This window comes from Pseudonaja textilis, chromosome Z (assembly GCF_049901715.1).
Source record: "Pseudonaja textilis isolate UNSWEBS1 chromosome Z, rPseTex1.2, whole genome shotgun sequence".
Taxonomy (NCBI): Eukaryota; Metazoa; Chordata; class Lepidosauria; order Squamata; family Elapidae; genus Pseudonaja; species Pseudonaja textilis.
Window position 1 is genome coordinate 87,189,302 of NC_142008.1, and position 22,913 is coordinate 87,212,214.

Genomic DNA, 22,913 nt, shown 5'->3' on the forward strand with positions numbered 1-22,913 from the left:
AAACAGGTGCTTCATGTCCAAGTGAGTTGTCAACAAATTGCCCAATCCTTCCTTCCATGTAGGTTACTCTGTAGCTTTGGGGGAGTTTAATGAAGACTCAACATCACCAGGTAAAAGAAGTTTATTTTTCCTCTGGAATGGAGTAGGTTGGGATCAACAGAGTTAGGAAGAGAACTGCTTCCTGGATAGTTTGTCGTTTAGTGAAGTTTATGATCTTTTTGGCAGGAATTTAAAATGAATGTTTTAATGTTCACATCAAACTTGCTTCAAAAACAGTCAAGAACATCTGGGGTTTCAGGAGTATCTGTTTAATATCTGATTAAGATGTTTAAGCCTCTCTAATCTTAGTACTCCCTACCCAAAATTTAGGAATTTAGTAGGCACCAGGATTCAGCCTGAATATGAATATGAATGCCTAGCTCATGGATGACTTAGCTTGCCAAACATTTTACAACTACTGAAATACTCTTCTGTTTGCAGAATATGTAGTGGGCATTCCTAACATGAGACTGACACAAGGAGCGGTAAGTACAAGACAGAAGCAAGAGAACTATGAAGAAAGGGTGGTGTACCTATTTTGTCTCTTCCAGAGAAAAAAAGTGCAAACCAAACAAAAACAGTTTATTTACTGTATATAAAGGACTACTCAGCAGCCTTTTTAGAAGCCCCCTTAGGCTCAGTTTACATACTCTGAATCTGGACTTGATATTGTTGTCCCAAAGGTGCTTTTTCAAGAGGCAACTGGACTGTCTGTTTTTTCTTTGAAGATGCTTCGCTTCTCATCCAAGAAGCTTCTTCAGCTCTGACTGAATGGTGGGGAATGGAAGGATTTATACTCCTTGCAGACAGCTGGACATTTGAATTCTGATGACACAGATAAATCCCCAGGTGACCTTAATGTCGCTAAAAGAATGCAAATGACCAGGTGTCTGCCAGGAATATAAATCCTTCCATTCCCCACCATTCAGTCAGAGCTGAAGAAGCTTCTTGGATGAGAAGCGAAACATCTTCAAAGAAAAAACAGACAGTCCAGTTGCCTCTTGAAAAAGCACCTTTGGGACAACCATGATCTGGATAACTAAGAATCTCCACAGACCCAGTATCAAGTCTACATTGGGTTGCATGCCTGGACAATGACACGGATTATGGTTTCCTTCCACATATGCAGAGAAACATTTTATATACGTTCCTATTGCATTTATTCTAGGATTGAACAATAGTTTATTATTTTTACCTCCACTGTATTGAAAACAAATCTGGATTCATAAGAAACAGTGATAATGACACATAGCAAGCATTCCCACTTGTTTTGGGCCAGTGAGCATGTTAGGAACTTTTCTAAGGGGATTTGTTCAGAATGGCTGTCACAGAGGATATTTGTCTATTTGGAATATAGGTTTTTTGAGTCCCCAAAGCCTTCTTGATCCGGAATTCTATCTGTTTTTCTTCTTACCTCTGGCGGGTACATGCAACCTTTTTGATGGTCAGGCTAGATAACATCTTGGACTCCAGTTCCCATCTGCCAAGCCAGCATGACCAACGGGCAAAGATACAGAAATTTTAGCCAAGCAATATTAGGTTTTCATACCCTTGGATATGAAAATACTATATTATTCTGGTTTCCTGAAAAACAAATACTGGTAGCTGGATCTCTTTGGGAGAACAGAGCTTTAATCTAATTGATTCTTTGCCCCCATTTCTTATCTTAGGTGGAAATTCTTACCAGAACCTATAAATTCCACATTCTCTATACTATCTCCAGTGAGCAGGTAATATATATATATATTTCACTCATGGTTTTCTTTGCTTCTTCTGATCCATCAATAATGTTCTTGTGGTTCCTTCCAGATACGTTTGAAATACATGCTAGCTGGGAATTCTTGCTTTTGTAATCCTACCTGAAAAGCAAGAGGCTTGGGAGGATTTCCTTACACTCTTTTCCCAGTTGGACAGAGTGGCTAAGCAGTGTTCTGCTAGTTCCATGAGGTGTTTAGCTGGTTGGAACTTATTTTTGATGATTTCAAGAGTTTCTTTTATCGGGACTTGAGTGAATAGTGAAACCACGTCAAAACTTACAAGCAGATCTTCTTGTTCAATGTGTAGATCTTTGATCATTTCCAAGAAGTGTTATGAGTTTTGTACATGTGAAGCTGCTGTTTCAGCATGGGGCTGTAACTGTTTTGCTAAGTGTTTAGCAAACTTACCTCAACACCCAATCCCACCACCACCCAGCACAGATAAACTCCATGGCTAAAACACTAATCTCCAGAACCAAACTCCTGGCAGACAAGACACACATAAAGACTGAACTATGCACCCTGACTAAAGTACTGACAGCCAACGGCTTCCACAAAAGCAAAATCACCAGCTGGATCCACAAAAACACACTGAGACATAATGGAGACCTAGAAGATGAACAGACCTATGGAACAGCTGTCCTGCCCTACACAAGAGGTACTACAGACAAAATCAGTAAGATACTACACAGGCATCACATCAAGACTGCCTTCAAAACAGACAGAAAAATAGCAGCCATCCTTAGAAACCCCAAAGATAAAATTGACCTGGAAAACCAAGGCATATATGATGTCTCCTGTGCATCATGCCCTGCCACATACATTGGACAGACCAATAGAAGAATAAATATCTGCCTGGATGAACACAAAAATGCAGTAAAAAAGCTGGAACACACTTCCTCACTAGTCCAACACATGAAAGCCACAGGTCATAGCATCAACTTCAATGGCACCAAAACCCTAGCCACTATAGAAAACCCCAGCCACAGAATTATCAGAGAAGCCATAGAGATTGAAAAAAGACCTGAAAGCATGAATAGAAGAGATGATTCCACCAGACTGTCAATTATTTGGAAGCCTGCACTCACAAACAAACAAATCTCCACACCACAAGCCAGGCAAACACCTGGGCACAAACAGATTTCCCCCCTGATACCTCCAGCTCAAACACACCCCAACCAGGCACCCAGATGAAACCTAGCTTCCTAATAAATGATAGCCATCCATTTACTCGGAGCCAAGCTGCACTAAAAGCCTCCAATACAGGAACACAATGTTGCCAGCCAATCGAGACAAAAAAAGCCACAAAACAGACAGAAGATATTAGAAACACCAATCAAGCAGAACACAGCAAACTCCAAGACCAATAAACACAGACCAAGACTCCCAACCAATCAGGAAGAAGAAAAAACCATTCTGGCACAGCAGTAGGCTAGCCCCAAATTTAAAACTGAAACAACTGTAAAAGTCTGGCTCACAGACGAACTCAATACAGAAGCCTGATGATGGCAGATGAGATTCTGCCGAAATGTTGCTACAACTTTAAAAACACAACTATAATGACATGGGAAAATACCCGAACAAAGGTGAATACTATACATGTAAGTACCCGCAAAAACTTAAGAAAACATATATATAGTCAGACGGCTGTGAAAGTCTGACTTACAGACGAACACTATACAGAAGCCTGATGATGGCAGGTGAGATTCTGCCAAAACGTTGCTACAACTTTAAAAGCACAACTATAATGACGTGGGGAAATACCCAAACAAAGCTGAATACCATGTGAATTATGCTGTTATGAACCCATGTTGGAAGATTAAAATGAGATATATTAAGAAGTTATTTTAGCAACTTCAGGGCGGATACCTTAAAATATATATGTTTTAAAATATACAGTTGATTATTTAATGTTAATATGTTTAAAGTTGGGGAATGAATTATTAAATCAGATAGATGGAGGGGATATACCATGTGGATCCTAAATATATTGGTTTTTATTTTTATTCTTTCTAGATTGTTGATTATATAATTGGTCTAGGGAAACTTTAGGATAATAATGATGTGTAATGTTGAATAAAATAGGTGGTAAGCTGAAAATGGAAATAATAGGGGATAAAGAACTGGGAATCTATATGTGGATAAAATGATATTAATATTGAATTAATGAATTGAAATATGAAATAGAAATTTATTTAAAGATGAGTGAAATGGACAATGATATGAGATGATATTATATAAGACTGGTGGAAATGAAAGTATGATTATGTACAAGTGTCATAATCTGGAACCACGTTGCCCACGTGTAAAAATTAAAAAATTAAAACTTTTTTGGGGAAAAAAAAGGTTGACTCAACCTTCCATTCTTCCCTTACAGTAAAATGAGGACCCAGATTATTGGGGACAATATGCTAACACTGCAAACCACTTAGAGAGGGCTAGAAAGCACTGAGAAGAAGTGATATATAAGTCTATATAATAGCTATTGCTATTTTTAATATTGCTTAAATGTTGCACTATGGCTGGTTCTACTCACTTGGTTCATTGTAAATTTAGCTCTTTTCATAAAGCCTAAGAATACAAATAGGATTCCTGGATAAGTAAACCTGAGTCCTTATTCATCATTGCTCTAAAACTTTTCAGGTCACTGGGCTTAATAGAATTGAAAATTAGCCAGTGCTTCCCAACGTAAAGTAATTTTCATGTGGCCATTTCTTTGATGGGAAGGCAAGCTCTCATTATATCAAATGCGTAAGTTCCCAGGATGGTTTTAACTTCACTTCTTTCCTTTTACAGGTGGCATCATATTTTGGGCATACAGTGGCAGTTGCTGATATCAATGGAGATGGGTAAGGCCAAAGGAGGAGTCAAAATAGCCTAAATTTAAATTGGATCTGATGCAAATGGAGGAGGGGACGTTTAAACAGCTATTAAATCCACCAAACTTTGGTCTGAAATTAGAAACTTTGTCATCTTGCATTTTGAAGGCTTAATACAAAGACTGCTGTAAAAGCAGGGACTCAATGAGTAGATTCAAAAACATCAGTGTGCTAAAGCTAGATGCTAGAATGGAAATCCAGGGATTATAGATAATGGGGGTCCTAGACAAGTCCATAAAGTATTAATGCTTTGGGGAATATGGGCTTAGCTTAGCTAACAAGGTTTGTTGCTGCTTGAAAACACCACTCTTTTTTTCCCCCTCATTTTTATTATTTTTTAAATTTTAGCCAAGGAGTTAGTTGCATGGTCTTAGATGCTGATTTTATTAGTTCTACTTTTAAATAAACACTAAAAGACACCTACTGTCAAATCCTATCGCTGTCTAAAAAGGGTAGATAAGACCATATAGTCCCAAGTTTATCATTCAACCCATGAGTACAAGAAGAGGAATTGCAAGAGTGTGACATTTTCCAGGAAACATTGCTTCATCCCAATTTTATCCAAGTCTTTGAAGAGTTACAGTCCTAACATTAGCCTGGTCTGATGCCCTCCAAACATCTCATTCCTTCCACCAACTCTCTTAAACAGCCAGAATAGAACATCTGGACAGCCATAATAGAAATTTTATTCAAATGCTTCAAAAGAGGGCCAACTGGAATTCAACATTAAATGCTAGGCTATGTTAAGACTGCCAGTTTATGGTTTAGTGTAATGAGAAGAAGAGAAACAGTTTCTTTTTTTTAAAGTTAAAATTTGTAAACACAATAAGAGTGTATTAAAAAATGAAAGATAAGAAAAAGAAAGAAAAAACAAAAGTGGATAAAGATAATTTTCTAGATGGTAACAGCAATTAAGTTCTGTTCTGTGTGGACCATGTGCTTAGTTTATCATCTTAAAAGACAAAGGCAAGAGAGTAGCTATCCAAAGCATTTTTTCTTCTACAGCTTGATTAGCTGTTAGCAGCAGATGAATTACCATCATAGAGTTTCCTGTCCCCATTTCCAATTCAAACCACCTCTGTTGCTTGCCCTTGTTTCCAGCCAGTGCCCTTATTTCCTGTCTCCCAATCTTTCTCAGCGCCACAAGCACACCATTTAATATAGCCAAAAAGATGTCTGCTATGGATAGAAACAAAAGGGCCTAAATTTTTGAAATTCTCTCTCTCTTTCTAACTTAAATAGTCAATTTGGTAGCTAAATAATTCTGGACATTGATCTTAATGGTTCATGTGGCAAGAAGTAGTTATTTCCATTATCACAGACATCCCAAAGGATCCCTTTTGTTCCAATCATCCACAATTCCATTATGAACAATTGCTTCTAGAGTCCTGCTAAACTAGAAAAACAATCTACCGAATATGTTTGTTCTGATTACAAAGAAACTTTTGAGAATGTGATATGTTTTGGTTTCAAGAGCATTTAAATCATAAAATCCTCTTGATTGCATGAATAAAATAGAATTTACTTCAGGGGCCCTGAAGCTACACTCAAATTCTTAACAGCCACCATAAACTTAGCCAACTGCCCCTGTTTTCTCTGTGTCCTGGTGTGCTAATACAGACCAGTGAGCCCTTTGCCACTGCCTCCTTCATCTACACCTCTCTGAGTGGATAGTTGGAGGAGCACTGAATGCAGGTCTTTGTAATTTATCCCTAAAGTGCAGCTACAAATGCTAAGTTAACTCAAAAGTTTACATGCTGAAATTGCCTATCAATTGACTTGCTTCCCCCAAATTTTCTTCTAGGATTTCTTTTTGCATCCAAAGAGATTCAGTGCCCATTTTGGAAATCTGCTGCCCTCTGTTGTCAGATTGTTGAAATTTTGGCAAAGGGAATCCTGATAGCACCAATAAAAAGACATTATGCAGCAACAGTTCTGCCCCTTTTACATGCATGCATGCATGCATGCATACATACATATGGAATACTCTTAACACTTATAAATACTCTTAACACCCTCATACCGTTACCAACTTTTTCCATTCATGGCCATATCCAACACATTAGAAGTGGATTGTAATAGTGCCTATTATATTTTTTCACTCAAATGTACATGCCATGCTGTGTGATTCTGCAATAATTAATGAAAAAAATAAAGCACAAGTGCAAAAGAGTGGCAGAACTGCAATCTTATAACTTTACAGTATTGTAATATGATTTTGCTTAGCTTTGCTTGTCCATAAGCTATTATAATGGTTTTGATTAGACTGAATCAAGATTTATTCAAGCTCTTTGAAATCCATTACATTCATTATTAACCCTGAACCCAACAATGTTACAATCATTTATTTTCATCTTTGATATTGTAAAATATTTGTCATTTGGACTCAATTTTCTTTGAACATTCTTTAATAATAGCTTTCAAAATTTCATCTGCTATGAAATTAAAGATCAATTAAAGTCATAAAAATAGTGAATCATTTTATAACCTCCAGCAGTGCTATATCTTATATCTCTTATCATCCTCTACTCCAGGTAAATGATACAATTTATAGTACAACACTATATATCATATCCCATTGATTTGTGTTGCCTTAATATATTCATAGAGAGTCAGTTTAGTATAGTGGTTAAAGGCACTGAATTAGAAATTGAGGAGTGTGTATTTTCACAATGACTTAGGCACAAAGGCAGGTGGTTAGCCTTGGGCTAGCCATGCTCTCTCAGCCCTTGAAAGAAGACAATGGGAAACCCTTCCTGAAAATGTGGCTAAGAAAGTCGCAAGGCTTGTTAATTTTCAGCAGTCAAGACTAGCTCTAAAGGACACAGCCATACACACAAACACTACTCCTAAACACAGAAGAAACATACTTCTTTATCATCTTGAATAGGAAGTATTAATTTAATTTAAAATGGAGACAGAAGTTGCCTAAATTGAGAAGGGCAATGTAAGGATCGCTTGTATCCTTATGATTTATATTGACTGTTTCCTAGTATGATTTGATTGCTTATTGTACCCTATGACTATCATTAAGTGTCGTACCTTATGATTCTCGACTCTTGTTGAATGTATATTTTCTTTTATGTATACTGAGAATATTTACACCAAGATAAATTCCTTGTGTGTCCAATCACACTTGGCCAATAAAGAATTCTATTCTATACTATTGTGGTGACAGGCAGAAGCATCTGTAAGAAGACGCCTGCCATTGATCCTCCTGCTTGCTCTTTACTGACTATAAAACAACAAACTCCTGGCCTGCGGGCTGGATGTATCATGTGCTGGCCACATCCACTCCCGATTTAGCGAAGGGGGGGAAAGTCCTGATACGTCACATGACACTGCCCTGACAACCTGAGTTTGACACAGGTATTGATTATTGCCACAATCTCCTTCAAAGCAAGATACCCTACCCGATCTCAAAACAAATCCGTCTTTTCAGAGAAGAGGAAGGGGACGGTATGTGGGTTCTCACTGTAATCCAGGCAGAAATGCTAGAGAAGAATCATTGCCTGGATTCTCAGGACTACCCACCTAAGAGAATGAGGCCAGTCCTGGGAAATGGTCTAAAAAAGAAACAGCGGAACAGGCATTAGTGGAGAAACAACAATCCGCTTGCAGCTTCCCTTACAAATCCAAAGCACATATTTATTCTTGGTCCTGTTCTCCTAAACTCCTTTACATAGATGCAGCTTCTAGTAATTAGCACTACACTTCTTAAGTATGTTTCAGTGGTATGTGGGGGTCTGTGAATTGTTTATTTCTTTTTTTGAAGGAATTCAAATGATCTCTCTGGAGGTGGTGGAAGGAAGCTGCTACAGTATGTAGGAAGGCCTGCTGGAGCAACCATAAGGCCTGCCTGAACCAATATGCTGATTCCTATTATGATTAGGCAGATGCCTCTTGAAAAGCCCATAGTTAGTCTTCTACAAATCCACTGTAACTTAAGGTCTCGGTGTTAGGCAGGTTACTCTTAGCGTTGTTATTTGTATTTGCTTTGGCTGAGCTGGAGATTGTGCCATGTATAACCTCTTACAGATTGTTTTTCTGTGTCTCAGGAAAGATGACATTTTAGTGGGTGCCCCTCTTTTCATGGAGCGCCGCTCAGATGGGAAACTCTATGAAGTGGGAAGAGTTTACGTATATCTACAGCGGAGGAGCCCACGGCCTTACAGAACTCCTTGGCAGAAGTTGACTGGCACAGATATCTATGGTCGTTTTGGCATGGCTATTGCCTCTTTGGGTGATATAGATCAGGATGGCTACATTGGTAAGAAGGCGTGGATGAGAAATAGGGAGGAAAGCAATCTGAAAAATCCCTGTGTTGTATCTTTGCTCATCTACCTCCTACTGTTGAAAGAGAGATCAGTATTTCATCACACAATCCAGGCTTCATTGTGCCTGAGTCTAGATTTCTATGGATGACTACGTTTAGTTTAGTTTTAGATATTTAAATAGTGGCCAGGGTTACCTTGAAGTAAGATGAGCAGCATATAAATTTTATACACAAACAAACAAACAAACATTGGTCCCTGGTCTTAGAATAGATGGTAATAAGCGAGCATTTGAGGTTGTAAAGAAGATGCATTCTTCATTACAGTGAACCTGCTGTCAATACTGAGATCTTTTTTAAAAGATCCACCTGAAAGTAACCTTAGTCATCTGCAGTATCTTTTCACCAACCTATTAGTATCCATATCTATTGATCTCTTGAAACCTAAATTTGGAGGATACACAAAGAGTCATCAGTTTAATCTTCTATCTTCCTAATGCTTGAAGTTGATCATGTCATCACCCGTCTGCACCTGTCCATGGCACAAACGTTCATTTATTGTTACAAATAATACAAATACAAAATGCAAAAACCTATCCTGGCAATGTGGTGGTGGTTGTTGCTTTGCCATATCCTTATGATTTTGCTTTCATCTAGTCCTTCCTAGTCCTTAGATGAGGCAGACTTAAGGCATCATTCACTGGGCTGGGGTTAAAATAATGTTTTCTCCTTAATTTAGAGTGTCCAATGACAGCTACAACTGTGTAAAACCTGCTAAGCTTTGCCACTTCTGAAGTAAACTCAATTGGCGGGTGAGATCAGAGAGGTGTGTTCTGATCTCTGCCCAGGCCATCTGTTGCTATTCTGCTGCTTAAAGGGTTAGACACACTAGATGTATTAATGAAATATCAGAATTGTGCAATGCCGTCAGCTGTTCAGATGGCTGTTCTATAAATGCTTTAACTTTATATTCTTCACTGGCTTAGTGCAAAGCTTCTCTTCACTTCCTGAAAACAGTGAGGAATCTTAAAATTGGGGTAACTGCCGGAATCCTGACAGCCAGTATTAATTGCCTGCAATGAAAAGAAACAAAAAGAAAAGAAGGAAAGGAAAGTCCTGAGTAAAATAAGAGTAGGCTACCTTTGTGACACCAATCTGTTATTGGTTTCACTTTATTTAATTTAGGTTATGATAAAAAGGAATGTATGAAAAGGGGCATGTGCAAAATCAAGACAGCACCATTTGTCAATCAGGCAAGCCAGAGGTAATGGGGCAGGATAGGGGTTGTCAATGGGAGTAGCCAGTTTCCTGCTACAGTGGTGGGTTTTTTTTTTCTGCTAAAAATTGAAGGACAGCAGTTTAATTCAGCATTGGGAAATACCCTTGTAATGCTTTTCACCATGTTCCCTTTCTTTTGGTTTTTTCACCTTGTGTTTCTCATCATGGAAAATATTTGCCATTATATTTTGTTTCCACAGACATAGCCATAGGAGCACCCTTTGCGGGCCAAGATGGAGGTGGCCAGGTTTACATCTATCGTGGGCACAGTGAAGGTCTGAGTGCATCTCCAAGCCAAATCCTCAAGAATCCCTTTTCTGAGTCTGCTGGTTTTGGTTTTGCCATCCGTGGAGCCTCTGACATTGATCTTAATGGCTACCCTGGTAATACAACGTTTTGTTATGTCATGTGCTTAGCCTAATCTATAAAAGCTGTGGTGGCACAGTGGTTAGAATGCAGTACTACAGGTTAATTCTGCTGATTTGCAACTGCCAGGGGTTTGGCAGTTCGAATCTCACCGGGTTCAAGGTTGACTCAGCCTTCCATCCTCCTGGGGTCAGTAAAATGAGGACCCAGATTGTTGGGGAAAATATACTAACACTGTAAACCACTTTGAAGCAAAGTAGAACAACACTAATCCTGTAATGAAGGCAGGAAGGAAACATTCTGGTGTTGTTTACAGAAACTGCCACTCCCTTAACCCTTATTACAGAACTTCTCTGGAGTTTCCCCCCCCCCCCTCCTTTGCTGGTACTTTGCTTGTGTGGATTGACCATTCAAAGTGACTTATAACCATTTTTCACACTTATGACTATTGCAGCATCCCCACAGTCATGAAAGGCCAGGCAAAGAGATGCATGCCTCGATGTTGAGTTGGCCATGCCCAACCAATCACATTACCATCAAGCCACACCCACCAACTAAGCCACACCCACAGAACCAATTGTTAAAAAAATTGAATCCCACCCCTGACGACGACAACTACTACTACTACTACTACTACTATTACTATCCCTTTTATTCATTAAAATGTATGATGTTCCAAGTAGCACAGTTTTTTGCAGTTCCGCTGGTGTTATTGCAGGAAGTTGCAATTTCTTAATGTATTTTATAAAATTCTTTGACATGGTACCAAGTGCCACGATGCCAAAGGGTATCACTGTTACATGTTTCATCCATAATCAAGTACCCATAAATAATAATTATAAACTTTTATTCATTAAAATGAAACTTGATCAACTGAACATTTAAAAATGTTTAACAACAACAATAGTAATAATAATCTCTTGTATTCATTAAACTTGAAAATCAACTGAACATTTAAAAATGTATTACAAATATAATTGACTGGTGCTAATGATTGATACGGGTGCTTTTTACAAGGAAAGCTTAGATTGACTGCTATTCTTTTCAATGGGATGGGTAGCGCTGGGGCCTCAGAATGATGATTGGTGGAATGCTGTATCCTTAATCCCTCCTGTTTTTTTATCTTGTTCTTCACACCCAGATGTGTTAGTTGGTGCTTTCAGAACCAACAAGGTAGCTGTCTACAGGTGAGTGAATATGGCCGAGACCTTCGGATCTCATAATTTAAAATGCAGCTACCTGTCAGTGTTTTTTTTCCTAAAATTTGTGGCATCATCTTTCTTTTCCAAGAACTGTCATATGTTTTCTCAAGAGTTTCCACTCTTTAGGGAAATATACTGGACACTTGCTGAAAGGGTTGCAAAGAATTTGTACCAATTGGTTTAGTGTAGGGACTAGAAAATGTCTGGAAAATGGCAAAGTGTCATTTTGACATAAGTTTTATTCTATATTCCTTTTCTCTTATGGATGGAAAGGAAGATGTGAATGATAATCTCTTCCTCTTTTTTATTTTTACTTAATAAATGCCTGTGAATTTATACATGAAGATGAAATTGTATAGAAAGAAAAAGAAACCAAGGAACTATTGAAAAGGCAAACAGGTGCCTAAAAAGTCTTATTTAATATTGATTGTTTTACTTAATCAAATTTAAAAATATAGAACTGTTTACAATATAGGGTTTTGTTATATTCTATTGATTGGGGGTGTGCGTGTTGTAATTATGAATAAACTAAAATTTTGCCATAGAAAACTCTAAATTAAATTATAAATAGGGTAGTTTCCTAGCAAAAACTTATGGTTATGGTGTTCGTTTTTTACTTTGCAAATAGAATTGTTGAGCTTCCGCTTTGACAAGTTTGCTGATTGTGGAAAGAAATCTCATTGAGCAAACAAATAGTTCTAAGCCATAGTGATCTATCACTTGACTGTCTTGGAAAATGTCTTAGCATTTTTTCCATCTTGAGCTCAAATCGCAATCATTTCTTTTTTGACTGAAATCAAGTCTATAAAAACTATTCTCTTTTGGTAGTGAAAAGTGACCTTATGTCTAAGGATTAAAACTAGTTAGAGGCCACCCAAATCTATTATACTGCATTAAAGTTTTACATATAACTTAGTGTCAAACTTCACAAAAGCATATGCTGGCATTCCCCAACCTGAAGGATTTTCAGATACAGTGGAAATTCTACAATTCTTGTCTCCACTCACACTGGGAAAAGTTGATAGGTACCAAGCACAGGGGAAAAGGAAAGAGAACCTGCAGTCAAAGTAACTCCACTCAGAGGAAGGTCTGAGTGATGTGATGCTACTCTTGACTCCAGAACTTCTTTCTTTAATGCAGTGTCTTCTAATGGGTTGATCTACTGCTCCCATCAGCTGCAGAAAAACACTACAGAAGGGCATGAAATCAGAGAAGGCTGGCCCAGTGCATGGATACTGTTGAATTTGCTAATGAAAGGCAAACATTTTTATTGTAGATAAATTTTACCCATGACTAGAAATTTTGGAAAAGTCCTTTGTCTCATCCACCAATGATGAGTAAGAGGATTTCTGGTATTCCTGCAGATTCTTTAGTCACCATTTATCCCACTGCATATGCACCTATAACAACGCTACATGTTTGTCTTTCTTAGAGCTCAGCCAATGATTATACTCAAAGCCCACCTTTCCATACCTGATGTGCTTGATTCAGAGATGAAAACCTGTCCAGGAGCACAGGCCAGCTGGTAAGTGGAGTGGGAGGGGCATATTCAGGTCAAATTCCCACTCTATACATGGGCAAGACACTTCGCCCTCAAATAAGTTCATGAAATAAATAGTTTATTTAAACCTATAATAAGACTTGCAACTGTACAGGTGGGATTTAGAAAAGCAAGTTCTATGGTTAGTTACTTGTTAGTTGGGTATGCTCTGTTTGATCTGTGAAATAAACCTCGTTGTCTCTTTCCTTGTCAATACAGCTTCAACATCCAGATGTGCGTAGGAATGTCAGGAAAGAAGATTCCATTAGAAATTGGTGAGTGTTGAATCAGTAATTTGGAGGAACAGAGACCATTGTGGTCATGATCAATATGAATCCTGAGGTTTGATGGTTCTCCCAGGTGAAAGGTTTTTCAGAAACTTGGAATCAGTAACCTTCAGAAGTATTTATAAAGCTTAGCAACTTAAAATATGTGGATGTCAAGTCCCAGAACTCTCCAGCCAGCCAGGATGATTGGGGATTTCTGGGAGTTGAAGCCCACATATCTTAAAGTTGTCAAGATTGAGAAAAACTACTATACAGATAGTATTATACACAACACAATTTTTCTTATTGTGCAGTCTCTGATGAGACAGGATTGTGCTGGTTAAACAATATATAATTAGTTTGGGAATGAGAGCTGTCCCCTTAAGTGAATGCCTCATGAGAAATGTAGTTCATGTCATGTGGTCACATCTGTACTCCTGATTGGTCATTGAATTGACCTCTGGTTGGGTTGGGGGATTTTTGTTCATTCTTACCTGAACCCAGCAATGTGCTGGAGTCTCCCCTTGTATCATTATGGGATGAAGATAACTATCTTTTTACACTATGAAGACAACAATGCAAATATTGGACATTAGATGAATCTCAACATAACTGTGAGTTATATCTTGAGGATGCCTGATATAATCTAATAAAGAAACTTTGTATGGAAGCCTTTGTAGTGTTTAACTATGTGTCTCTATATTCAGCCAGAAAATTAGAGACAAGATAGTGGAAAGATATGTTTTTTGATTCCTACTTAAATCAGTAGCAAGAAATTTGAATTGTATCTTAGAAGAGAGAAGAACTGTTAAGCAAATAGAAGACTGCACCAATGCTGTTTCCCTGTCTCTCCCTACGAGCCCTCCAGTGTGGTACTAACAAAGTTATTGTCTTCAAACCTTTTACAAACTGCAGTCGAAAGAGTCTAAGTAATCTTTTCTTGTGTCCTAAAACAAAGAAACTGCATTATTCCCTATCTCTGGAGCTGCTAAAATGAAGGTTTGATTCCTCCCTGGTCGTGCCACAGAGGAAACAGGCAATAAAAAGAAGCCCCTCCTTTCTTTGAGTTAATGACTTGGTTGGCTTTGCAAAGACCTGAGTGAATGTATTACCAATTGAAAGAGACTCTATGATCCTTACTACTGTCTTAAAACAAAGAGGAGAAGAAGAAAAAAGTTAGATGCCATAAAGATTCCTTAGCTGGCAGGAGTTGAGTTTTATTGCAGGATATCTTCATGGAGATGAGCCATCTCCATAGAAATGAGCCATAAATACCTTTAGACACTCTGCATGTAAACCCCGCTAAAGAGGGAATCTACATCTGTTAGGAGGTGACAACATGCTTGGAAGATAGGTAACCAAATGCAGCTTGTTGTTTTAACTTTGTTTGCAAAACTGGAGAGACATTCCCCCTTACTGGAATTTAGAGGCAATCTCAAATTTAAGGACACCAGCCTATATTCCTCAACAAAGGAAAATCCAAACATTAGTTTAAATCATAGGATCCTTTGGTGACTACTCTTCAAAGCATAACTGCCTGAAATCAAGCTACTCATTGCATCACCCTCTAGTGGGCAACAAGTGTACTGCACCAGTGTCTTCCAGAGCTTGCAACGCACTCCAGTGGCCAACCAGTGTATTGCACCAGCATCTTCCAGAGCTTGTAACGCACCCCAGTGGCCAACCAGTGTACTGCACCAAACTGCAAAGTGAGAATCTCTCGTGTCTACACATAAAACAAGGGTCGCGATCTCACCCATAAAGAATATGGGTGAAAACCCATTGGAGACAACCCAATATAGACTTCCAAGAACAAAGAAGATCCAGATTTGTCCATTCCACAAATCTCTACACCCGCTGAACAGGTGCAAGGTATTTGCACAGAAACCCCTACACCAAAGGAAAGCATTGATAGGGGAGTACAAGCTCTGCTTCAAGTGTTGCAAGTCTACAGAACACATGGCCAAAGACTGCACAGCTAAGGTGCCATGTTACTTATGCAACAGCAACGAGCACCCAGCCGCTCTGCATCCAGACTGTGAGCTACCACAGCAAACAACTCCTAACCCTCCCTTGACCAAGGAATCTCAGCGTGCTACCGAGGCATACCTGGAGCCGGTGGCAAGTGTCAACTGTACAGCAGTGTGCAGTAACACACTATCCCCTTGCCCATGTCATCAGACCTGTTTAGCCAACGTCTACTCCGATGGACGCCCAGAAGAAGCCATGAAGATGTATGTAAAACTGTGGTCCTCAGAGCAATTGCTCGCTGGCCAAGTCCGCATTCTTCAACCTTTTTGATGTCCAAAGGGAAGAAGTGCACTTCATGATATCGACATGCACTGCACCACAATGCATGACGGGGAGGAAAGCTACTGCTGAGCTCGAAGATTGAACCTCAAGCTTTGCATGCTTTGTATCTACCTCATTGCATTGTTTGATGCTATATTATTATCTAATGTTTACTTTAGTTGATAGTTAGTTGGTAGTGGAATTTATAATTCCAGATGGGGAGTGTGCTGGTTAAACAGTATATAGTTAATTAGAGATAAGATAAGGATTAACTAGATTCAGTAGTCCCATAAGCAATATTTGTAGAAAGTTAAGAACTCATTTTCTTTAGACAGTTAACAAATGTGTATAGCTATTCCTGATTGTCACAGGCTTCTTTTTATGCCAAATGTTTTTCTATGACCAGAGCAAATTTTGGAATTTAATTTTTAATATGTGCATAAAAACATGGTTATTTATTAACATACCAGCATGCTTAGCACTTCAGAAAGAAGAAAACCAGAATGAAACTGTTTAACTCAGAAATGAAATTAAAAAGAAAGCAACTGAAATTAAGAAGTGAGTTATTAAATCGTGTTTCCCACCCATCCACCAAGGAGTACTTTCTACATTTATTTATTTAGATATGAAAACTATTAGATACGATTCTATTTTGGCATTAATGGTTGTAGTAAATGGGGGGAGGATCTTAATCTAGTGCCCCACAGAATGTTGGATCAATTCCCATTAATCCTGATCAGCACAGTATTGCTGTCAGATAGCACTTCTGGACAGTACTCAAGTTAGAGGGTGGTCTTAAATTGCTAAGTGAGTGTACAGTTCTTTCTGTTACACATTCCTAAATCTTCTGAATACTCACATAGTCATAATGAACAAAATAAGTATGGACTATTAGAACACTTCAGATGTTTGAGCCAAATCCTTGTCCTGAACAACAAAAGACAAGAGTTTGATATTCTAGTTATCAATATGTATACTGTAGATTGTGTTTTGTCTATTAATCTTCATCACTCTCATGTTGTTCTCTGCCTGTTTCCTTGCGTCTGCTAGAACTAATTACAGAGCTACAGCTGGACCATATGAAGCAAAAATTTGGGAGACGGATTTTCTTGCAAGAAACCAACCAACCAAGCCAGTTATTCCAAATGAAATTGTCCCAAAAAATTCCTCTGACTTGTAAGAATGTCACGGCTTACTTACGGGTAAGTATTTCAGGCATCAAAAGTGTGTCTTTGTTTCTGTGTGCCTGTGTTTGGAATATGAGCAAGGCTTGAGCAGTAGTTGAAAATTATGTTTAGTTTGAATGTTGTAGCCCAAGATTTGCAGAGAAATTCTGAGTAGATTTTTCCTTCCGTAATTTGGGAAGTACCAAGGCTACCTTCTTATGCTGGAACTTTTAATCTGTTGTTTTACAAGTCTGTTGTTGGAAGTTTTGGCCCATTACTTTCCTGACTTGGAATAAAATGCTTTATGCTATTGTTATATTAATCTCCCAACATCTTCAGAAGAGGAGAGCAATTTCCAGATGTAAATGATTTACAAATCCCAGGAGCCACAGCCAGCCAGCATGACTAATGGCAAGGGATTTTGAGAGTCATAGTTCAATAAAAACTGGACAGTTTCTATTCTTTCTTTTCTGGGAAACGTGGTTGGTATTTTCACTTTTGGCAAAGCTCCTGCATATTTTTCACTGCATAAATAAAAAATAATTTCATTATGGCTATTATGCTAGCCTACTATAATGCAGAGGTTAACCGTTCCATTGTGATGTTGAGAGTGTGAGGAAATTTGAGATTGGGAGAGTGTTTCCTGATCAGACTTTGCTCATAGAATTATAGAGATGAGAAACAGTGTTATGGATACCAGAGTTACCGCCTTTTTGTTTTGGCAGGGCTTTTGTGTCTCTCAGTTTGACAAGTACTACTTAACTCTTTTGTGCCTCTAGAAATTTCTCTTTGCAGAGATGAGAATTTGTGGCTTCTAGAAAATTAAAAGTTCCCCATTTCTTTGTTAAAGTTACAAACCTTCCAGAAAGATGTAATTTGAGCACACATTTTCCAATTGGATGTCCTCCAGATTTGTCAATTTACAGCTCCAAATTTACCAGGTGAAGGTGATGGAGTTGTAGTACCACATATCTGAAAGGCACCCAGCTGGGAAAAACTTAACCCATGGGATCTGTAAACTGCTTTTTACATACACCTCTTTCCAGGATCAAGCTGATTTCAAAGACAAACTGAGTGCCATTGTTGTGAGTCTCAACTTCAGTTTGGCATCTTCCTCCAGAGCTGGAATCCTGCAACCTATTCTGTCTGGCCAATTGATGGTCCAGGAACAGGTGAGACTTCTTTCTTCTTCAACTCAAAGCAAAGTGCATTGGGAACTGCCACATTCTGCTTACAAGTTTGGTTTATAATTTAATATTGTGGTTATTATTTTGAGATGTGGTTTGCTTGTTTGTTTCCTTGTCCGAATGCTTGCTGAGCATAGGATTTATCTCTAAAATAAGTGTTTTCAAAGAGGTGACTTTGGTGAACATAGCCTATGCATGCCCAAGAACAAATTTGAGTAGATAGAATATTCTTCTTCAGAACTACACTGCTCAAAAAAATAAAGGGAACACTTAAACAATACAATGTAACTCCAAGTCAATCACACTTCTGTGAAATCAAACTGTCCACTTAGGTAGCAGCACTGATTGACAATCAATTTCACATGCTGTTGTGCAAATGTAATAGACAACAGGTGGAAAGCATAGGCAGTTAGCAAGACATCCCCAATAAAGGAGTGGTTCTGCAGGTGGTGACCACAGACCATTTCTCAGTTCCTATGCTTTCGGGCTGATGGTCTGGTCACTTTTGAATGCTGGCGGTGCTTTCACTCTAGTGGTAGCATGAGACAGAGTCTACAACCCACACAAGTGGCTCAGGTAGTGCAGCTCATCCAGGATGGCACATCAATGCGAGCTGTGGCAAGAAGGTTTGCTGTGTCTGTCAGCGTAGTGTCCAGAGCATGGAGGCGCTACCAGGAGACAGGCCAGTACATCAGGAGATGTGGAGGAGTCCGTAGGAGGGCAACAACCCAGTATCAGGACCACTACCTCTGCCTTTGTGAAAGGAGGGACAGGAGGAGCACTGCCAGAGCCCTGCAAAATGACCTCCAGTGGGCCACAAATGTGCATGTGGCTGCTCAAACGGTCAGAAATGGACTCCATGAGGGTGGTATGAGGGCCTGGTGTCCACAGGTGGGGGTTGTGCTTACAGCCCAACACCATGCAGGATGTTTGGCATTTGCCAGAGAACACAAAGATTGGCAAATTCACCACTGGTGTCCTGTGCTCTTCACAGATGAAAGCAGGTTCCCATTGAGCACATGCGACAGACGTGACAGGGCCTGGAGACACTGTGGAGAATGTTCTGCTGCCTGCAACATCCTCCAGCATGACTGGTTTGGCAGTGGTTCAGTAATGGTGTGGGGTGGCATTTCTTTAGGGAGCCACACAGCCCTCCATGTGCTCACCATCGGTAGCCTGACTGCCATTAGGTACCGAGATGAGATCTTCAGACCCCTTGTGAGACCATATGCTGGTATGGTTGGCCCTGGGTTCCTCCTAATGCAAGACAATGCTAGACCTCATGTGGCTGGAGTGTGTCAGCAGTTCCTGCAAGACGAAGGCATTGATGCTATGGACTGGCCCACCCGTTCCCCAGACCTGAATCCAATTGAGCACATCTGGGACATCATGTCTCGCTCCATCCACCAACGTCACGTTGCACTACAGGCTGTCCAGGAGTTGGAGGATGCTTTAGTCCAGGTGTGGGAGGAGATCCCTCAGGAGACCATCCGCCACCTCATCAGAAGCATGCCTGGGCATTGTAGGGAGGTCATACAGGCACGTGGAGGCCACACACACTACTGAGCCTCATTTTGACTTGTTTTAAGGACGTTATGTCAAAGTTGGATCAACCTGTAGTGTTTTTTTCCACTTTAATTTTGAGTGTAATTCCAAATCCAGACCTCCATGGGTTGCTAAATTTGATTCCCATTGATAATTTTTGTGTGATTTTGTTGTCAGCACATTCAACTATGTAACGAACGAAGTATTTAATAGGAATATTTCATTCATTCTGATCTAGGATGCCTTATTTTTGTGTTCCCTTTATTTTTTTGAGCAGTGTATATCCCACAAATTACAAATTGTAGATCACAGACAATACTACACTGTTGAGTCTTGAGGTGCGTTTGTTGACAAATGAGATGTTTGTTGCTTCTTACTAGCATAAATCTGAATCATTTAGCTAGTTCCTGTTTACAGAGAGATTGAAACAGTCCTTTCTGGACTTGGAGACCAGCTTTTAATTAGAGATTATGTCTATCACATGAAAAAGAAATAGGTTTTGTACATAAAAGGTTTGCAGGCTGGGGGCTCTGGTGGATTTAAATGCAACTTCCAGAGTCCCTCCAAAAGTTGCCACCAAATGATATTTTTTAATGTGAAAGAATGGGGGAAATGACCTACTCATATTAATTGTAAAGATAAATATAATGTTAATTCAGTTCAAAAGGAGATGGATCTAAATTAGATCTAGTTTTTGTCTGGCTTTATTTATTTATCATGTAATTATCTTATTTAAGAGATGAGCAGTTGCAGTGGTATATAGATAGTTAACTGGACTTAGTAAGAGATTCTGTGTGCTCTGAATTTTCTACTTCATATATGGTATCTTCTTATCTCTAGATTGAAGGGATTTTCTTATGTATTCCTTAGCTAGGAATAACACAGAATAGCATAGGTTGTGTATGTAGCAGTTCTTGTTCACCTCCAAATTATATTTGCTATTCGTTCAGTGATAGCTGTTTAGGTTTCCTCTTATTCACAGACCCGCATCATTCTAGATTGTGGAGAAGACAACATCTGCATTCCAGATCTCAAACTCTCTGCTCACACGTAAGCACCAGTAGTTTAGATTGGGTTGGCCACAATTGCTGAGGGCTGAGAAAAAAAGCATAGTAATACACTGATAATGTTTGTAATTTTTCTGTGCCTTTTATTATTTAGTTTATTAAACATATTTACATGGCTACCAATTTCACAGAAAGCAATTCTGGACAGCCATCTTTTGTAGGATTTCCATAAATCTCCAATAGTACAACATGTCACCAAAATGCAGAGATGACCTTAGAGCTGTGGTGGCACAGTGGTTAGAGTGCAGCACTGCAGGCTACTTCTGCTAATCAGCGGCTACCAGCAGTTTTGCAGTTTGGGTCTCACTGTTTCAAAGTTGACTCAGCCTTCCATCCTTCTGAGTTCGGTAAAATGAGGACTCAGATTGTTGGAGGCAATATGCTGATGTTATAAACTGCTTAGAGGCCTGTAAAGCACTGTGAAGCAGTACATAAGTATAAATGCTATTGCAATAGTTTATGAAAAGGACAAAGGTCCTTCTAAATTTTTATTATGGTCCTTAAAAATAATTTTATTGGTCTATTTTTAAATTATATATAATATAAAATGAACAATTCACCCCAAGCAATGAAAATGAAATCACAACAAAAGAAAACATAGAAACAAGAAACCATATTTGTAATTACAAATATACTCCAAGTTCATCTGAAGCCTTTAAAAGGAGGCACTAAGCTTTCATGTTCATCAAACCTGTCCAATATTTTTTTTTCAAAGGAAGAAATAATGTGACATTTTTCCAGTTGACAATATATATAATTTTCTCAAGAATTGCTAGATCACACATTGCTGGAATCCAATCCATGACATCTGGGGTTATAGAATTTTTTCATCTCATAAGTATTATGATATCTTAAATACAGTATTTTTCCTTCTGCTAATTCCTTTTTGCTATTCCTAGTGCACAAAAAATCATCTTTATTTGGAACATACTACAATATGTTTAATACAATATGAGTATCTTTAAAAACCAACATTTTTCCAATCTGTAATCATATTGTATAACATTATTCCAAAAGAAATATAATGACCATAACATTAAGGTGCCCTCAAATGTTTTGTGATACCAGAAATTTGTCAGTGAATATGATACTTATAGTTTCAATTAACACTGTTAAAACACTGCAGGTAAAATATGTTCTGATGATGAGTTGACTGGAAGCTCAGATTTACCAAATATTTCTATATATATTCATCAGTGTCCATGTAATTCTTAATAATCTGGGTGAGACAATCAGATCTTTAGTACAATGTAGACATGTAAAAAAATATTGCTGAATTTTGCGTCTTCCTTTTCCTTCAGACAATTCAAGAATCATGTGCCATTCATTTCCTTAAATGAATAAATGGGTGGGAAGGAGAAATATGTCCTTTCTAATCAACAAAATGTTTCAATTTCCACCCAGTCTTCCAATTGACCTTGCTGCACATTCAAACCTCAATCCACAATTTTGCCCCGCCAATTGTAATATTCTAATTCCTAATGCAAAAGCATAATAAAACCATTATACAGTACTCTTTCCTTTTTATGTTGTGATGTCTCAGGAATGAAGCTTTCCTGCTTATTGGGGCTGAGAATGTGGTTCTCATCCAGATTACAGCAACAAATGCTGGAGAAGGAGCCTATGAAGCTGAGTTAATAGTGGAGCTGCCATTTGGGGCTTACTTCCAAAGAGCTAACAGCAGTGCTCAGGTGTGGTCAGATACTATTGTTGAATTTTAGCTTCCAGTGTCACTTACTACTTGGCATTTTGGCTAAAGTTGCTATGAACTGTAATTCAGGATTATCTGAAGGCTAATTTACCCACCATGGATAAAAGGTTTTGTCACTGTGGCTAAATTTTGACCAAAAAATGCAGTCTTATAATCTTTTATGCCTCTTACGGAATTAAGTCAAGAAAAATAAAAGTGTGTTTTAAACATTATTTCCTAAAAATATTTACATTTTCTTGCTTCTTGTGATCACAGGTCAACCCTGAGTTGGCTGAAAGCTCAGATTTACCAAGTTTGATCATTCTGTCAGTCATCCCCTTGCCTCTGAGGGATGATTAAGAAATA

The 22,913-nt window shown here is 38.6% G+C and overlaps 1 protein-coding gene across 2 annotated transcripts in view; it reads left to right on the forward strand.

The window, feature by feature from the left end:
* Positions 1 to 22,913, forward strand: part of ITGA2B (integrin subunit alpha 2b) — a 58,790-nt gene that overhangs the window by 23,702 nt on the left and 12,175 nt on the right. For both annotated transcript variants that reach the window (XM_087918456.1, XM_026718278.2), the window contains exons 8-20: positions 63 to 110; positions 481 to 524; positions 1,710 to 1,769; positions 4,593 to 4,645; positions 8,734 to 8,945; positions 10,427 to 10,609; positions 11,734 to 11,779; positions 13,227 to 13,319; positions 13,554 to 13,609; positions 16,943 to 17,094; positions 18,105 to 18,230; positions 20,773 to 20,840; positions 22,401 to 22,548. In XM_087918456.1, the coding sequence (XP_087774582.1) occupies positions 63 to 110; positions 481 to 524; positions 1,710 to 1,769; positions 4,593 to 4,645; positions 8,734 to 8,945; positions 10,427 to 10,609; positions 11,734 to 11,779; positions 13,227 to 13,319; positions 13,554 to 13,609; positions 16,943 to 17,094; positions 18,105 to 18,230; positions 20,773 to 20,840; positions 22,401 to 22,548 (1,289 nt within the window). The remainder of the gene's footprint in view (positions 1 to 62; positions 111 to 480; positions 525 to 1,709; positions 1,770 to 4,592; positions 4,646 to 8,733; positions 8,946 to 10,426; positions 10,610 to 11,733; positions 11,780 to 13,226; positions 13,320 to 13,553; positions 13,610 to 16,942; positions 17,095 to 18,104; positions 18,231 to 20,772; positions 20,841 to 22,400; positions 22,549 to 22,913) is intronic.